The 15,584-nt window shown below is 37.4% G+C and overlaps 1 protein-coding gene across 2 annotated transcripts in view; it reads left to right on the top strand.

Annotated features, from left to right (window-relative positions):
- Lrp2 (LDL receptor related protein 2) overlaps nucleotides 1-15,584 on the top strand; it is a 197,621-nt gene that overhangs the window by 69,827 nt on the left and 112,210 nt on the right. For both annotated transcript variants that reach the window (XM_046447392.2, XM_046447391.2), the window contains exons 11-17: nucleotides 1,617-1,786; nucleotides 2,942-3,165; nucleotides 4,348-4,554; nucleotides 7,104-7,306; nucleotides 9,941-10,081; nucleotides 11,608-11,811; nucleotides 14,741-14,933. In XM_046447392.2, the coding sequence (XP_046303348.1) occupies nucleotides 1,617-1,786; nucleotides 2,942-3,165; nucleotides 4,348-4,554; nucleotides 7,104-7,306; nucleotides 9,941-10,081; nucleotides 11,608-11,811; nucleotides 14,741-14,933 (1,342 nt within the window). The remainder of the gene's footprint in view (nucleotides 1-1,616; nucleotides 1,787-2,941; nucleotides 3,166-4,347; nucleotides 4,555-7,103; nucleotides 7,307-9,940; nucleotides 10,082-11,607; nucleotides 11,812-14,740; nucleotides 14,934-15,584) is intronic.

Below are 15,584 nucleotides of genomic sequence, written 5' to 3'. Positions count from 1 at the left end.
TATTGCTCATGCAAAATTTGGGAGTATTTCAAAATGGACAGATTGTCTTTGGATTAAAATTTGTGTGAATATCCTTATCACAGGCATTTTGTTGGAATTGGTCTAATAGTACTGTAGTGCTCAAAGCAGTTTTGTCATCATTAATTTCTAGGTCTCAAGTTTAACTCTCCAACTCCTTTCCTTCCCTCCTTCCTTCCTTCTGGGGACTGAACCCAGGGTCTTGTGCACTCTAAGCAAGTGCTCTGCCCCCCTGCTCTAATTCCTTTTTTCAGCTGTGATTTCACACTTGATTTTGAAGTGCCTTTGGTGCCTTCTGAAATTTCACTGGTCACATGATCCATGAATTGTTCATTTTCTATTTGTTTTTGCGTGCATAGAAATACCTGATTTGTTGTGTACTAACTTTTAGATGCAGCTGATTTTTAACCATTGAATTCATTTATTTTGAAATAGGTAATGTATGTTCAATGATTTTAAATTGTAAGAAGAAATCAAGTAAAATGTCTCCCTTCATCCCTTCCCCTACTGTCAAGTTTCTACTTCCCCTCTTCCCTGGGTAATTGCTGTTTCTTTATTTTGATTCTAGAGATTTTTAAATGGATACATCAGGATACACAAATATAGATATTTAACTCCTTTGTGAATATGCTCACAAGCTGTACGCTCATTACTGCATCTTGCTAATGTCACTTAATATACCTTTGAGAGTTTCCATATTAGCACATAAAGCTCAATTCTTTTTTTTATAGTGGCAAAATATTCCATTTTTGCATATAATTAGTATGCAGTTAGTTAATTTATTTAACCAGTCCTCCTCTGATGGAGTTTTAAATAATTTCTTGTCTTTAGCTTTTGCAAAAAGATTGTAACCTTATTCATATGTGATTTTACATACTTGTAAGTTTATAGACAGAGCAGATTGGATCCACCATTGCAATGATTTTTATAGTTTTTTTTTTTTAAATGTTTTTAGTTGTCAGTGGACCTTTATTTTTTATTTATTTATATGTGGTGCTGAGGATCGAATCCAGTACCTCACAAATGCTAGGCAAGTGCTCTACCACTGAGCTACAACCCCAGCCCCTTTACAGTTTTTACAGAGTGATTTCCTGAAAATCTTTTTTTTTTTTTTTTTTGTGTGTGTGTGTGTGTGTTGGCTAGAACCCAGGATTTTGTGCATGTTAGGCAAGTGCTCAACCCCTGAGCTACATCCCTACCCTACCCTAGTAATCTTTAATTCATGTTCTGTGTTTCACACAATCAAAAGTTGTACATGGAGGTAAAGTGCCTATGTCATCAAGAATTCTTGGAAATCCCTGCTATAGTCTCTTCAGTGTCATTGAAAGTGCATGGACTAGCAATCAGGACACTTGAAATCTTGCCAGATTCTGTTTTTAACTTTCAGTGATTTTGGGGTACTTCATTAAACATCTTTGTGCTTCAGTTTGCACATGAGCAAAATGGGTGGAATGATTGCCGTGTGCATCAGTGGTTTATTTTAGAATCAAAGAAGACAACAGAAGAAAGCATTTGAAAAAGCAGGAAGTCTATCAGTTGTAAGCTGTTCCACTTCCTGATTCACCTGGAATAGTCACAGTTTTCTTCTTCACATCTAGCTGGTGAGGCCTCCATTATCTTCTCTAATGGTCGGGATTTGCTAATTGGTGATATTCAAGGAAGAAGCTTCCAGATTCTGGTGGAGTCTCAAAATCGTGGAGTGGCCGTGGGTGTGGATTTTCACCATCATCTACAGAGAGTTTTTTGGACAGACACTGTACGAGATAAGGTAAATAGAAATTTCAGGAGTGTAGCTTAGGAGCTGAATAGAACCTCAAGCACAAAGTGTTGATAGCTTCTCATTTTGGGGGGAGTCAAGGGGAAAGTTCCTTTGTTTCCTAACAAAAAAGGCCCTTGAGATAGTTTATGTTAATCAGCACCTTTCTGTGCTATACTGTTACATGTGACCTATTAAACAAAGCAGTCTATTATATGGATTAGCCTTGAGCAACTTTTAATTTTATTCAAAAAGGAGTCCAAAAGTCTAATTAAAAGAAATAGTAGACATTCTTTCAAAACTGGAAAGATATTTGGTAGTAATTTTTGAAACTTGATCACTTAAAATGTAAAAAATACTCTACTTTTCTGGATGATAAAAATCAGATTTTTGCCTGCATCTTTTACATGGAACTGTAATGGAGGATTGGGTAACAAATATTGACAGAATTTTGTGTAACAGCCAAAATTTCCTTTACAGCATCTTATATGGAAAGTCTCATGGATTTAACTTCAATTTTGAGTAATGTGATGGAAGTTTTTAAAGCATACATTTTAGAGACTCTTAAAGAGTTATGGAATTTTACTTATTTATTCCTCTTACATTTCTTTGTACCAGTAATAAAATTCTTATTCACTTCAATGATAGCTTGCATAAAATTCCTAAAAATTGAGAATTTGGGTTACTAACAACTCTGATTTGATAACAACTAAAAATCAAAACAAACCACTACCACCACTTCCGTCACCCAAAATCCACATTATTTAATTAAGCTTTTGATAACTTCCAAGAATGGGAAATACAGGCTTTAAGAAAACAAAAATAAAAGTGAAAACCAACTCCTGTATTTGTCTCACCTATACTCTGGAAAAAACCCATCTTCTCCCAATAATACATAATATAAAATAGCAAGCTGCCAGTAAACTTTTTTGGGGTCTACATGATTGCTTCCTGTAAAATAGATACACTGAATGAAGACAGGAAAACAGTGCCTATAGTCATGCTTATTTCTACACGACTGGTATGATCCTACATCATGTACAACCAGAAGAATAAGAAGTTATACCCCATTTATGTATGATGTGTTGAATGCATTCTACTGTCATGTATAACTAATTAGAACAAATAAAAAAACCAGAAATATAATAATTTTGGGTTTTCTTTCAGGTTTTTTCAGTTGACATCAATGGTTTAAATATCCAAGAAGTTCTCAATGTTTCTGTTGACACTCCAGAAAATCTGGCTGTGGACTGGATTAATAATAAACTTTATGTGGTGGAGACCAGGGTCAATCGCATAGATATGACAGATTTGGATGGAAGCCACAGGGTTACCCTTATAACTGAAAATTTGGGGCATCCTAGAGGAATCGCTCTGGACCCAACTGTTGGGTGAGTGATGTGAAAACACATAGATTTTTAGAATTTTGTCTCTCTGCCTATACATCTTACATATCTTAATTGGAGGTTAATTCTGATTTCTTTTAGGTTCTCTACTCTAGAATCCATGTTTGTTTTATGTGTCTATTCATAGAAGCTTTAAAGGAGTTGACTAAATATAATCCTGTTCAAGGATATGTCATCCAAACACACTTACTGGTGTGCTACTTGATGTTTTGGGCATATGAATTTTTTTTCTTAGTATTTGCCAAGCTAAGAGATTGAATTCTGTGTTCTGACTCAATTACTAAATTATTACACCAAACATTACTGCAAATTACCATTATTAAGATGATCATGCTAACATGAATTAGCTGAAAAATTTTTAAGAGAGGTAAATAGTTGCAACTATCTCTTTTAGTGCTTTCTTGTTGTGAGCGGCAGTTGAGATGTCAAGCTGGGTTGTTCAATGTGAATCAGCCTAGCAGAATGCTTGCTCCTGTTTACTTTTCTTCAGGTTTAATGAAAAATTTCTGGTTTTACCCATTTGAGAAGAGTCTTAAGAGACAGTTCTAGCATTTCATAGTTGAGTCTTAGGCTCCTTGGATGAAATTTAGGCTACTTAAATGTTGGTGACTAGTGATTATTCATTTCTACTTTGTAATATCGGCTATTTTTCCTTGAAAATGGTGGGACATTTTCTTTGGGCTATCCTACTGAGTGGAGGGTTGAGGGAGAGAATTTAATAGCTCATTTAAAATATAAATTTTCGGGGTGGGGAGATAGCTCAGTGGGGATATAGCTCAGTGTTTGCTCACATGCACAAGACCCTGGGTTCAATCCCCAGCACCAACAAGAAAAAAATAAAATAAAATAAAATATAAATTTTCCTGGGTATAAAATGAGAAGTAAAAGAGTCAGTAAGTAGAGGAGAAAATTGGGAAGGTGAACATAAAATTTTAGGCTGCTATATTATTGCATGTTAAGGTTGCTATTTAGAGTTATTGAGTCTCCTGATTGGCCCTCCCAGTCCGTTTTTTAAAATGCTTGTAAAATTTCTATTGTTTTATACAGCCATGGTTTGTTAGTCAATGGGAAATCCCATTGATCCAAGCATGCTATGTATGAAAAAAAAATTACCCAGGTAAACTTGTGATATAACAGACTTTTTTGTCTTTTGTTTTCCTTTTGTAGTTACCTATTTTTCTCAGATTGGGCGAGCCTTTCTGGGGAACCTAAGTTGGAAAGGGCTTTCATGGATGGCAGCATCCGGAAAGACTTGGTGAAGACAAAGCTGGGATGGCCTGCTGGCATCACACTGGATTTGACAGCCAAGCGTGTGTATTGGGTGGACTCGCGGTTTGACTACATTGAAACTGTAACTTATGATGGACTTCAAAGGTAAGAAGTATTTTCTGTGGCTTTATGAGTTTGAAGGAAAGTGCATAAAGTTGACAGAGAGGCATACCACAGGGCCAGAATTAAAATATCACTTTGTTGATTGACATGATAGCATAATTGAACTATGCATTGAGATCTGCATGAAGTGACAGGCTCTTAATCTTAAACTTTCTTGTGTTCCATAATAACATTCATTTTCTCCAATCTTTCTCTGAGCTGGGAGTGTAGCTCAGTGGGGGAACACTTGCCTAGCATGTGCAAAGCCCTGGTTCAATCCCAATCCCTGGTTACCCCCTCAACACACCAAAAAAACAAAACAAAACAAAACAAAAAAACCCAAACCAAAATAAAACCCATTTCTGATTCCTGGGTGAACTTGTTATTTTCATTTACTCCTGAGACCATTATTTTTCTGGGTTCCTCATACTTTGTTTTCTAAGAACCACTGTATCTTTTTAGTTTTTTAAAATTAATTAATCTATTTCAATTAGGTATATATGACAGCAGAATGCATTTTGATTCATTGTACACAGTTGCAGCACAACTTTTCATTTCTCTGGTTGTACATGATGTTGCATCGCACCATATGTGCAGTCATACATGTACCTAGGGTAATAATGTCCATCTCATTCCACCATCTTTCCTGCCCTCATGGGCCCTTCCCACCCCTTCCTCCCCTTTGTGTTCCTCCATTTTTCCCATGCCTCCCCAACCCCCCTACCCCTTATGGATCAACATCCACTTATCAGAACATTTGGCCTTTTTTTTTTCTTTCTGGGATTGGCTTACTTTGCTTAGCATGATATTCTCCCACTCCATCCATTTACCTGCAGATGCCATAATTTTATTCTCTTTTAATGCTAAGTAATTTTCCATTTTGTATATATACCATAATTTGCCTTTTAGTTTTAAAACTTTTCCTTGATAAATAAATAAATAAATATGTTTTTATTATTTATTTAACGTTATTCAGTGGGTATTAATTGGATTTTACTCTACTTTTATATATTTCAAATTTCAAGGAGAAATTATTTTTATTTTATTTTATTTTTTGTTGTTGTTGCTGTTCTGGTGCTGAGGATTGTACCCATTGTCAGTGCATGCTAAGCCACAGGTATTCTGCAAATAGACTGGTCAATTTAATTTTTTACAAGTGACTTTATTGTTTTCTCACTGAAAGGAATATTCTGGTTATTTTTTTCTCTATTTTGGAAGGATAATATCACAGTTTGCCACTGGATTACATATTCTTAGTAAAAATCTCTTCTTTTATAAGTGAAGCTATTGGGTATTAATACTATGACTACCTGTCACTAAAAGTTGCTGTATCCAGAACATTAATTTAATGAGAAAGTATTAGTCAACCTGATGTCTTATAAAACCAATTGGGAAATTTGCTTAAATGTTTTTCTCTTTTCCATACGGGCATTTTAGCATTATACTCAATATTTTTATGCTAAGGTTAAAGTAAAATACAATAGATAAAAATCAGTGGAGTTTCAGAAAGATCTGAGTGTTTTGCTGGCTGTGAAGAAACACCGAAGAAATATAAAAGCTCGTGAGCACAGCTGTAATCAGAGTCATTGCCTCTGGCTTTGCCAGCAGGTGGCATTCAGGGTTCTAGAATTTGCCAACCCTCAAAAAAGAAAACCATTCTCTCATTTCAGTGTGCCATGTCATTATCAAGTGTTTCTTAGTGTGTACTAACTTGTCAACTTAGCCAGTTTTAGTGCCTCCGATTCCTTTCTTAGAGCCCTATTATGCATTTTAGCTTTCAAGGGCTGCCAATATTTTTCTTTTTCTTTCTTTTTGAGATCTTCCTGGGAAAATAAGAGTTTTTCCTCAGGAATCATCCTTATCTTCATTTTGTGCCTGTGTCTAACTGATTCATCACTTACATAGAGTTAGTCATGGCAGGTGCTATTAATTTCTTTTCCTTGCTGGGCATCTCTTGCTTCTGTTTTCTTCTTATGCAGCTCTGTGCATTCTGTGCCTCCGTTACAAGTATGATCCATTGATAGTTTCATCAAACAGATGCATAAAGGACTGTCTTTTGCTATAACGGGGTAGGTCTGAGGTTTGCTGGGGGTTGAACTCTGCTGCTTGCCATTCCATGTGCTAGTTGCTGAGAAACGGTCAGTGCAGTTATAGGAAGTATTTGTTGGGGACATTGTCCACCAGACTTCTCACCCTTATTATACTCTTTTACCTATGGAATTTGGAATGTTCTTTCACATCTTACCTTTTATAGGCCAGGCAACCTTAAAGGGATGAAGAATTAGTGAGAAAACACTAATTTCACCTCAAAATCTAGAACAAGCTAGAGGATTGACTAGGACTAGAATTCAAACCTCAATGGTCTTTACCAAGAAGCAGTATGGAAATCCTATCAAATGTAAATGGAATTTCACATGTATCTTTCTGTATATTCTATTATTTCAACAATAAATGATTTTGCTTTTTCAAGCATTTAACTGAACTACCTACACCTTTAATGAAAATAAAGCAAAACAAAAAATTGTGTGATGTCTACATATCTTTTGTAACAGGAAGACCGTAGTTCATGGAGGTTCCCTCATCCCTCATCCCTTTGGAATAAGCTTGTTTGAGGACCAAGTGTTCTTCACTGACTGGACCAAGATGGCTGTAATGAAGGCAAACAAGTTCACAGACAGCAGCCCACAGGTGTACCATCAGTCTTCTCTGAGGCCCTATGGGGTGACTGTTTACCACGCCCTCAGGCAGCCCACTGGTAAGCCACACAACAGTGGTGAGACCCTGTTTGGTACTAGACTTGTTAGAAACATTTTTTTTTTTTTCCAAAGCTGTGGAAGTTAAAGATGAGAGATCTCCTCCTGGGATCTGGGTGATATTCTCAAACATACAGAGGATTATCTAGAGTATTAAACCCTCAGGAATTGACTCTGCAGATCATGGGCTTTCAATGAAATTAGAATTAAAAGTACTGAATCTAGAGGAAATTTAGAGATTCATTTAATAGATGTTTAGAGATTCATTTAATAGATGCAGTATGCCAGGTCTAGGTGCTGGGGGGTCTAGCTGTAAACAGACCAAATCCAGATACCTATGTTATGGGGAGCCACTTCATAAAACAATCAAATCAACGAGTGCTTTATTTACCTGGCCAGGGACTGTCACCCACCCGTAGAGACTGAAGCTCTGTGGGAGAGCAGCAATTTCCTGGCCTGTATCCTGGGAACTTAAAGAGGAAAACCACAACTCAGGGGCTTTCCTGAGCATCATTCAAGCAAGCCAATCACAGAAGTTAAAACAATAGCAAGCGGGACCTGACAGCCCTAAGCAGGACTAGAATTTTCCAGTTAGCAAGCACGCAAGTAGAGAAGCTAGAAAAAAGCAATCAGCCTGTTAACTGCATCTTGGGTCTGAGCAGGTGTTAGACAGCCGTATCCTGAGTTCGAGCAGGTGGTTAGTGGGGGAAAGAATCTACTTCAAAGTCTTGGGTCACCAAGACTACGATATCCTGGGTTGAGTACATTTTGTGGGGTACAAAGTACAGAAAACAATATATTATAAGAAAACAGCTTTCATTTCAGTTTCTCAGAAATAGTTCTTGTAACAGAATTTTTTATAGAAGGCAGCAAAATGGAGTCTTAGACCTGTCTATGACAGTTCTTGCTTATAATTATTATGTCTAATATATATATATATATATATATATATATATATATATATATATAACTAATATATAACCTATAACTTACACTCTTACTGATTTTATTGATTAGTTTAGACCACAACACCTACCCTCATTCTACTGGGAGAATTGTCCTATTTCAAAACTCTAATATTATAGTTAAGGAAGCCGAGTCCTCATAGAGGAAAATGGCATATTCTAAACACTCATTTTGCATAGCGTGGGGACCATTTTATTTCTTCACTGTTGTATACATATGGATCTGTTCTTTGGTTTGTATTGGGTCTGTTATGGTTCTACTGGGTTTGATTCAGACACTGGTTATTTTTTTGTTACTTTATAATAACTTTGTGTTTCAGAGTTTTGAATTGAGCTTTGACATGTCCATTTGAACTGTCTATGGCTCTTCTATATTTGTTTGTGGATCATAGAAAAGAAATACACCAAAACTAGACTATGTTGGTAGAAAGCTTAATATTGGTGAACTGTAATTTGGAGAAATACAGATTTGTTTTCAAACTCTCATATTAAGTGATGAAACTGTTTAGGATGGAGAGAGACAACAGGCAATTAGGTTGCTTAAAAAAATATACTAGAATTGAATAGATATTGAAGATGAATAACCTTTGATATCTTCATCCTGGGAATATATATCTGAAAACATGTTGGAAATCTCAATTTGGAGTACTTTTCAGACTTAATTTATAAAGCTACTAATTTCACATGTGCCTTTACCCAGTTTGATCATCCAGATTATTTCCCCAAATAAATCCACTTGAGAAGAGAAAGAGACCATTCTGAAGAATAAGTCAAAGGTTCAGAAGACAATTTAGAAAGTAAATCTGAAAGTTTTGTCTGTGACAGTCTTGTACAGTGTGCAGTGAGCTTCCCAAGGTTACAACTTGAAAGATGGCTTTGGGAAACATAAACTAGTTTGGGAGGCAGGACACATAGGGTTTTGGAATCAGGTCTCGATTAGAATTAGCTATTTAGGCATGAATAATCTTGGACAAGTTGTCTAACCTTTCAGAGACTTCTGTAAAATTGGGGTAATAAGGTTTACTCCTTGGGGTTATTGGTTATTTATTGGAGTTTTGTACAAAATAAGGACCCATTGAGTAATAGTTACTTATTATATTTTATGAATGATAAGGATAGTACTAAAGGTTTTTATTTTTAAAAAATTTGGGGTGGTGCCGAGTGCGGTGGCACAACTCAGGAGGCTCAGGAGGCTGAGGCAGGAGGATCATAAGTTCAAAGCCAGCCTCAGCAAAATAGCGAGACCCTATCTCTAAATAAAATATAAAAAAGGCCTGGGGATTTGGCTCAGTGGTTAAGCACCCCTGGGTTCACTGGTACCAAAAATAAACAAACAAACAAAAAAGAAAAGAAAAGAAAAATTCGGGGGTGGGTAGTTAATTCTAATCATTGAGGCTAGCAGACAGACCCTATAATTACTGTGGAAAAAGAATCCCATGGTTATCTGGTGGTGGGAGTCCTGATTTTTGTAATCACCAGTTTGAGAATGGACAGGAGAGCAGTGAAGTTGGGAGGGTTTGCGCAGCCGGATGTGGTAACTACATCTGGAGTGATGACTCCCCAGTGATGCAAACCCATCACTGGGTTCATCTACAGGCTAAAGTGGCTTCACATGACTTGGAGCGTTACATCTGTCTAATTGTGATTGAACCCTGTGTATTTCTCCCCCAGCTAGCAACCCATGTGGAGATAACAAAGGGGGCTGTGAGCATGTCTGCGTCCTCAGTCACAGAACCGATAACGACGGTTTGGGTTACCGTTGCAAGTGCTTATTTGGCTTTGAGCTGGATCGCGATGAGCGCCGCTGTGTTGGTAAGAAATCTGTGTTGGTGGGTCCTTCTGGCAGGCAGCACAGGGTAGCCAGACAGCTGCTGTTGCTGGGCACTGGGCCAGGTCTCTGTCTGACTTCTTCACTGCAAAAAAGCTTTCTCTAGCCCACAGAACAGCTTCTTTGGTAGGCACCATGTTCTCTGTACATAGAGCTATATTTGAAGATGTAAAATTCCGTCTTTCCTTTAAATCCTCATCTAGGATTTTCTTGGTCTTCCTTTCCTCTTTGTTTCCTGAAACATTCATCTTTTTTTACTGTGATTTCTGAATTCCATGTGACTGCACTTGGTGTTCTTTTCCATACTATGTATACTGTTTCCAATTCTTTTTATTTTTCAGTACTGGGGATGAAGCCCAGACTCACTTGTACTTTAGACAAGTGCTGTACCCCAGCCTACCATTTCCACTTTAGACATTAACCTGAACTTTGATGGGAAGGGAGGTAGCCCATCCCTTTTATTGACTTCTCTTAGACCACCACGTATGCCCCTTTGAGCCAGGTCATCGCACCTTAATCTCATCTGGCTTTATTTCTGTATCCAAAACAAACTCTTGAGTATTAGGCTGGCTCCATTCCTCATGAAGTTTTTCATTCCAGTTCAAACTTTGATTTTTACACCTGTCTCTCAGCTCCTGTTTCACTCTTCCACTGAAGCTTTCCTTTCTTCCTCTTGGATTGCCTGCAGGTCTCCTCATTATTCACCCATGGCCTAGGCCCCTAACCAACAATGAAATATGTGACTAAAATATTTATTTCATTTTACCTTTTGCAATTCTCTTTTCATCTCTTTGATAAATTCTTGCTTCCCAGATGGTCCTTCTGGAAGCTTCTATGGACTTTTTAAGCTTTAAGATTCTAACTAAGATAAATTTGTTAACATTGGGGGTAGTTCTAGATTCAGATAAAAATCTCCCTCATTTAAAAAGCCATGTGTTTATAACTTTTATCAGTGGTACATTGTCTAATGATTTTGTTTTTAAATTCCTTTTTGCAGTTATTATGTCTTGGCTATACTCCCTTTATCACTGTCTTTTTGAATTCCTGATGTACTGTCTGTCTCCTTCTTGGCTTTTAATAATCACTTCTTCCTACCCCTTTCTTCCATTGATGTTGATTCTTTTTTTCTTTCTGATCTTGACACTCCAAAAGCTTTCCTGTGATTGTTGGTGTCGATTTCTATCCAAAAGTTATTCCAACTTGAGAATTTTGATGGAATTACTATGGAGTTTAGCTAATTCTATTTTAAAATTTTTAGTATATGGACACTGCTTTTAATGTCAGTAAACCCTAAGGATAAATTTTTTGAATACGTGTATCACCTTTGTAGTTGCTTTTTTCTTCTTCTTCCCTTCCATTATTACCAGCTATGGTTTTCACAAATTTATTATGTTTATTTCAAAATTATATTTCATGATGATAAAATGTCTTATGAACAATGTGATTTGTCTGGAATTTAGTGAAGGCAAGAACCGTGCTGTGGCTGACTGTGCTGTCCTTCCTCCTACAGCTATTAAGAACTTCTTGATCTTTTCATCTGAACTGGCTGTGCGTGGGATCCCATTCACCCCCTCCACCCAGGAGGATGTCATGGTTCCAGTGACAGGGAATCCTTCTTTTTTTCTTGGGATTGATTTTGATGCCCAGGAGAGCACAATCTTTTTTTCAGATACATCAAAAGATATGATTTATAAGCAAAAGATTGATGGCACAGGTAAGAAAATGTGTGTGTGTGTGTGTGTGTGTGTGTGTGTTTTGGCTATTTTCAGTAATCATACAAATAATTCATTCAGTTTAACTTTTAAGATCCACTTTTTAAGCAGGATCTTTATTAGGTTTGATAAATACTTTTTGGATTGAGAAAAGAAATTTGTTTTTTTTAATAAATCATGTTGGAAACAAGCACTTTTCATTTTCAAAACAAGTTATAAGTGATGGTGTATTTTAATAATGACAATGTTAACAGGAGAGGAAGGTCAAGTGTCTGGAAACCCTTAATAGCTTAAGGGTTCATATTGGAAGCATTCAGATTGGTCCAATGGGATGATGTTTCTTTGGGGATACTGGCTTACTTTTGTGCCAATGGCTGAACTTGGAATGACAATTTCTTAAAAAGTGAATTATATGAGATTTGGATTTGTAAATCCATACTTAAGTTTTAATTGATTAAAATTCTGTTAAAATTTTTATAATGGTCAAAGAAGACAGATAATTTATGGTCAGCCATACTTTCCTTTTGGGTACTTTATTTGGTTGATGGCATGATCTGTTGATCTCTATACCTGAAATTAAAAATTAATCTGAAATTTAAAAAAATATTCTCTTTTTCTACTGACTTTGCCCCATTAGGTATACTTGTCTTTTTCTTTGTTAAAAATGTAGCCCATTTGCCAGTGCATATTCCTTTCCAGTGACAGCCCTTTCTCCTTCATTTATTTCATGGGCAATTTTCTTGAAAGGTTGGTCTGCCCTTTCCTGTCCCCCCTTATGACTCCTCACCTCAAAATCTATCTGCCCATCACCTCCCTGGAACCCTTCTCATCTTGCTCATCTCTTTGTTGCTAAACTAAATAATTGTCTTCAGTCCTGTTTTGTGTTCCAGTAACCAGCATTACTGAGTCTCTCTGAGCTTCTGACCTTGCAAGATTGTGAGGCTGTGCATGTCCTCCATCACCCACTTCTTTGGTCAGCTGTTCTTCTTTGATTTCAACCCTAGAGGAGTTGATCTTAGCCTACCTCCTCGCCATCATCTTGGATCCCATGTTTTCTAGTCCCTATCTTTGATTCTTTGGTCATCTTCTCAAAAACTGTTTCGATTTCCTTTCATTTCTTGTCCATTCCTTCTTGTGTCACTTATAAGTCTTTATAATTTTTTTTAAGAGAGAGAGAGAGAGAGAGAGAGAGAGAGAGAGAGAGAGAGAAAGAGAGAGAGAGAATTTTTTTAAAATATTTTTTTAGTTTTCGGCGGACACAACATCTTTGTTTGTATGTGGTGCTGAGAGTCGAACCCAGGCTGCACGCATGCCAGGCGAGCGCGCTACTGCTTGAGCCACATCCCCAGCCCCCTTAGAAGTCTTTTGTCCTTTGCCTGTCCTAACTTTAATCTCTGGAGTTCAGCATTGGTCCTTTTTCTGCATAATGTCCTAATGTCTAGGTGTTTGATTCCCATTTGTGCATTAGTTGTTAAATTACTGTGGGAGCCTTTTTGCGTAATGTTGACTAGTTGGGTGTCTTCCTAACCTGGGGAATGAAAGGCAGGCCTGGGAAGCCTTCTCGTAGGTGTTAATGGCAATCTCTCTGAGGTTCAGATCCAGGCTGCCTCTTCTAGATATCCACAACCAGTTTGAAATTAACATGGCCAGTGGACTCCTTCATCCCACTCTTCCCAGACTCTCTGCCTTAGAAGAAGAGTACAACTGCTTGTTCCTTCCTGCCTCCACACAGCCTGGATTTCCTGTGATCTTCTTCCTCTGCTTTTGTTTCTGTTATTAACCCATTGACCCTCATGCTCCCAAACACATGGAGTTCTTAACCTCTCTCCCTCTCAGTCACAAGGTTTGCTCTCCTGTAGCCCCCAGTTTCCTGCTTCCCTTTGGAGGAACTCTCCATATATCCCCACCGTCTGCACTCATGCCATAGGCCAGGAGTCTGTGCTGGGCACCATCCTCGGCACACCTCCATCACAGCACCCAGCACTCTTTTATTTCTGCCTCTGGGCACAATTGTGTCTTCCTCTCTCCCATCTCATTATAAAGTGCTTTGAGGGCATCTTTCTAGATGCTTTACTTCTCTGTGACTCACTTTCCTCATCTATAAAATGGACAAAATAATGCCTACTTGGCTGTGAGGATAGGATCAGTTCCTGGATCATAGTAAATGCTCAATTACCGTAAGCTATTATTAGCAATATTATGTTACCTAAATATCTAATATGTTGTCTATCTCACAGAGGGCTTTATTTTTATGATTTGCTGAAACAATGACAGAAAATACTAGGATTTTTTTTTTTTAACTGTAAAATAAAGATCTAATTACCTATTCTGACTGAGATTTTCTTGAGTGGAGAAAAAGAAAGAAGAGAGGGGAAAAGCATAAATATTTTTTCAGAGAGGAAAGTGGTTTCTTTTCTCCTGTACCCAGTTCTAATTTCCTTCCTGGTATCTTTGCTGGTCTTTTCCAAACTTGGCAACTTTGTGGTTGTGAAAGTCTGTTGAAAGACTGGTGAGAGGGTTGGGCGGTAACACCTCCGGTCACCCCCTGGTTGTACCTGGCAGTATCAGCTCCTTGGAGCCGTCTGGGGGTGGTAGTAGGTGAACTCAGGTATCTTTTTTTTTTTTTTTTCTGATGTTCTGCAATGAGAATTTTTTTTTTCCTTGAAGTTTGAACAAGGGAGTGAGTCCAGACTACACCACTCCTGGTTATATTTATAAGTATCATATCTATTCTTTGAGATCCAAACTTTGAGGAATGAATAAATTTGAGGTTTATCTCATGTTGTTGCTCAGTGTTTTTTTTTTTTTTTTAATTCCTCTTGTACCTGAAATGTGCTCTGACTGACACAGAATTTAAATATGCAGTAATAGGAAAATTTATGTCTTATGTGATATACTTAGTTTAAACCATGTCCATGTTTGAACTTACAGGAAGAGAAATTCTCACAGCAAATAGGGTGGAAAATGTTGAAAGTTTGACTTTTGACTGGATTTCTAAGAATCTCTACTGGACAGACCCTTCTTATCAAAGTGTTAGTGTCATGAGGCTTGCTGATAAATCCAGACGGGAAATCATTGAGAATTTAAATAATCCCCGGTCAATTGTGGTTCATCCTCTTGCTGGGTAAGTATGTGCCTGTTTTTCTAAGGGCTTGAAACCATGCCTCTTTTAGTCATGGAAAAGTGATGTCCTAGGGGTTTTTGGCAAGTTTAGTAAATATAAGGTTGAACTATGTAACTTGAAATCACCTTAAATTTTACTCCTTTAGCATAAGCTTAAGTAATCACTTTATCTCCTAAAAACTATTCTCAGTCTCAGCTTCCCTGGTTTGTACTGGTATGTTTTTTTTCATGGTTGCAGAGGACCGTGGTTGCGGTACAGATTTGTTGGGGAAGGAACAAGATACGCAGCAGAATTAGGAGGAAAGACTCCAATTCTTGCCCTGTTTTAATGAATTCTTATGAAATGTAACAAAACATGCTTAATCATTCGGTAGTTTTCAGAGTAAGAAGTTTTCCAGATCACAGGCAGTTTCATGTTTTGCTGTTCTGTCATTGATGCGGTCAGAGAAGAAAAGACAGAACAGTCCACAGTATTCCTTTTTGGTTCTTACCTTTCTTTTAAAATATGTTTCATACAAATGGCGCTGGGAAACTGGATATCCGTATGTAGAAGAATGAAGCTTGACCTTTATCTCTAAAGTCAACTCAAAGTGGATCAGAGACCCAGGAATGAGAACAAACTCTGTTAACTGCTAGAAGAAAATATAGACCC

The sequence above is a fragment of the Marmota monax genome, unplaced genomic scaffold, assembly GCF_021218885.2.
Source record: "Marmota monax isolate L192 unplaced genomic scaffold, Marmota_monax_Labrador192_F-V1.1 WCK01_AAM20220418_F8-fsc00007, whole genome shotgun sequence".
Taxonomy (NCBI): Eukaryota; Metazoa; Chordata; class Mammalia; order Rodentia; family Sciuridae; genus Marmota; species Marmota monax.
The sequence above is the reverse complement of the archived record's forward strand: the minus strand, read 5'-3'. Positions and strand labels throughout refer to the sequence as shown.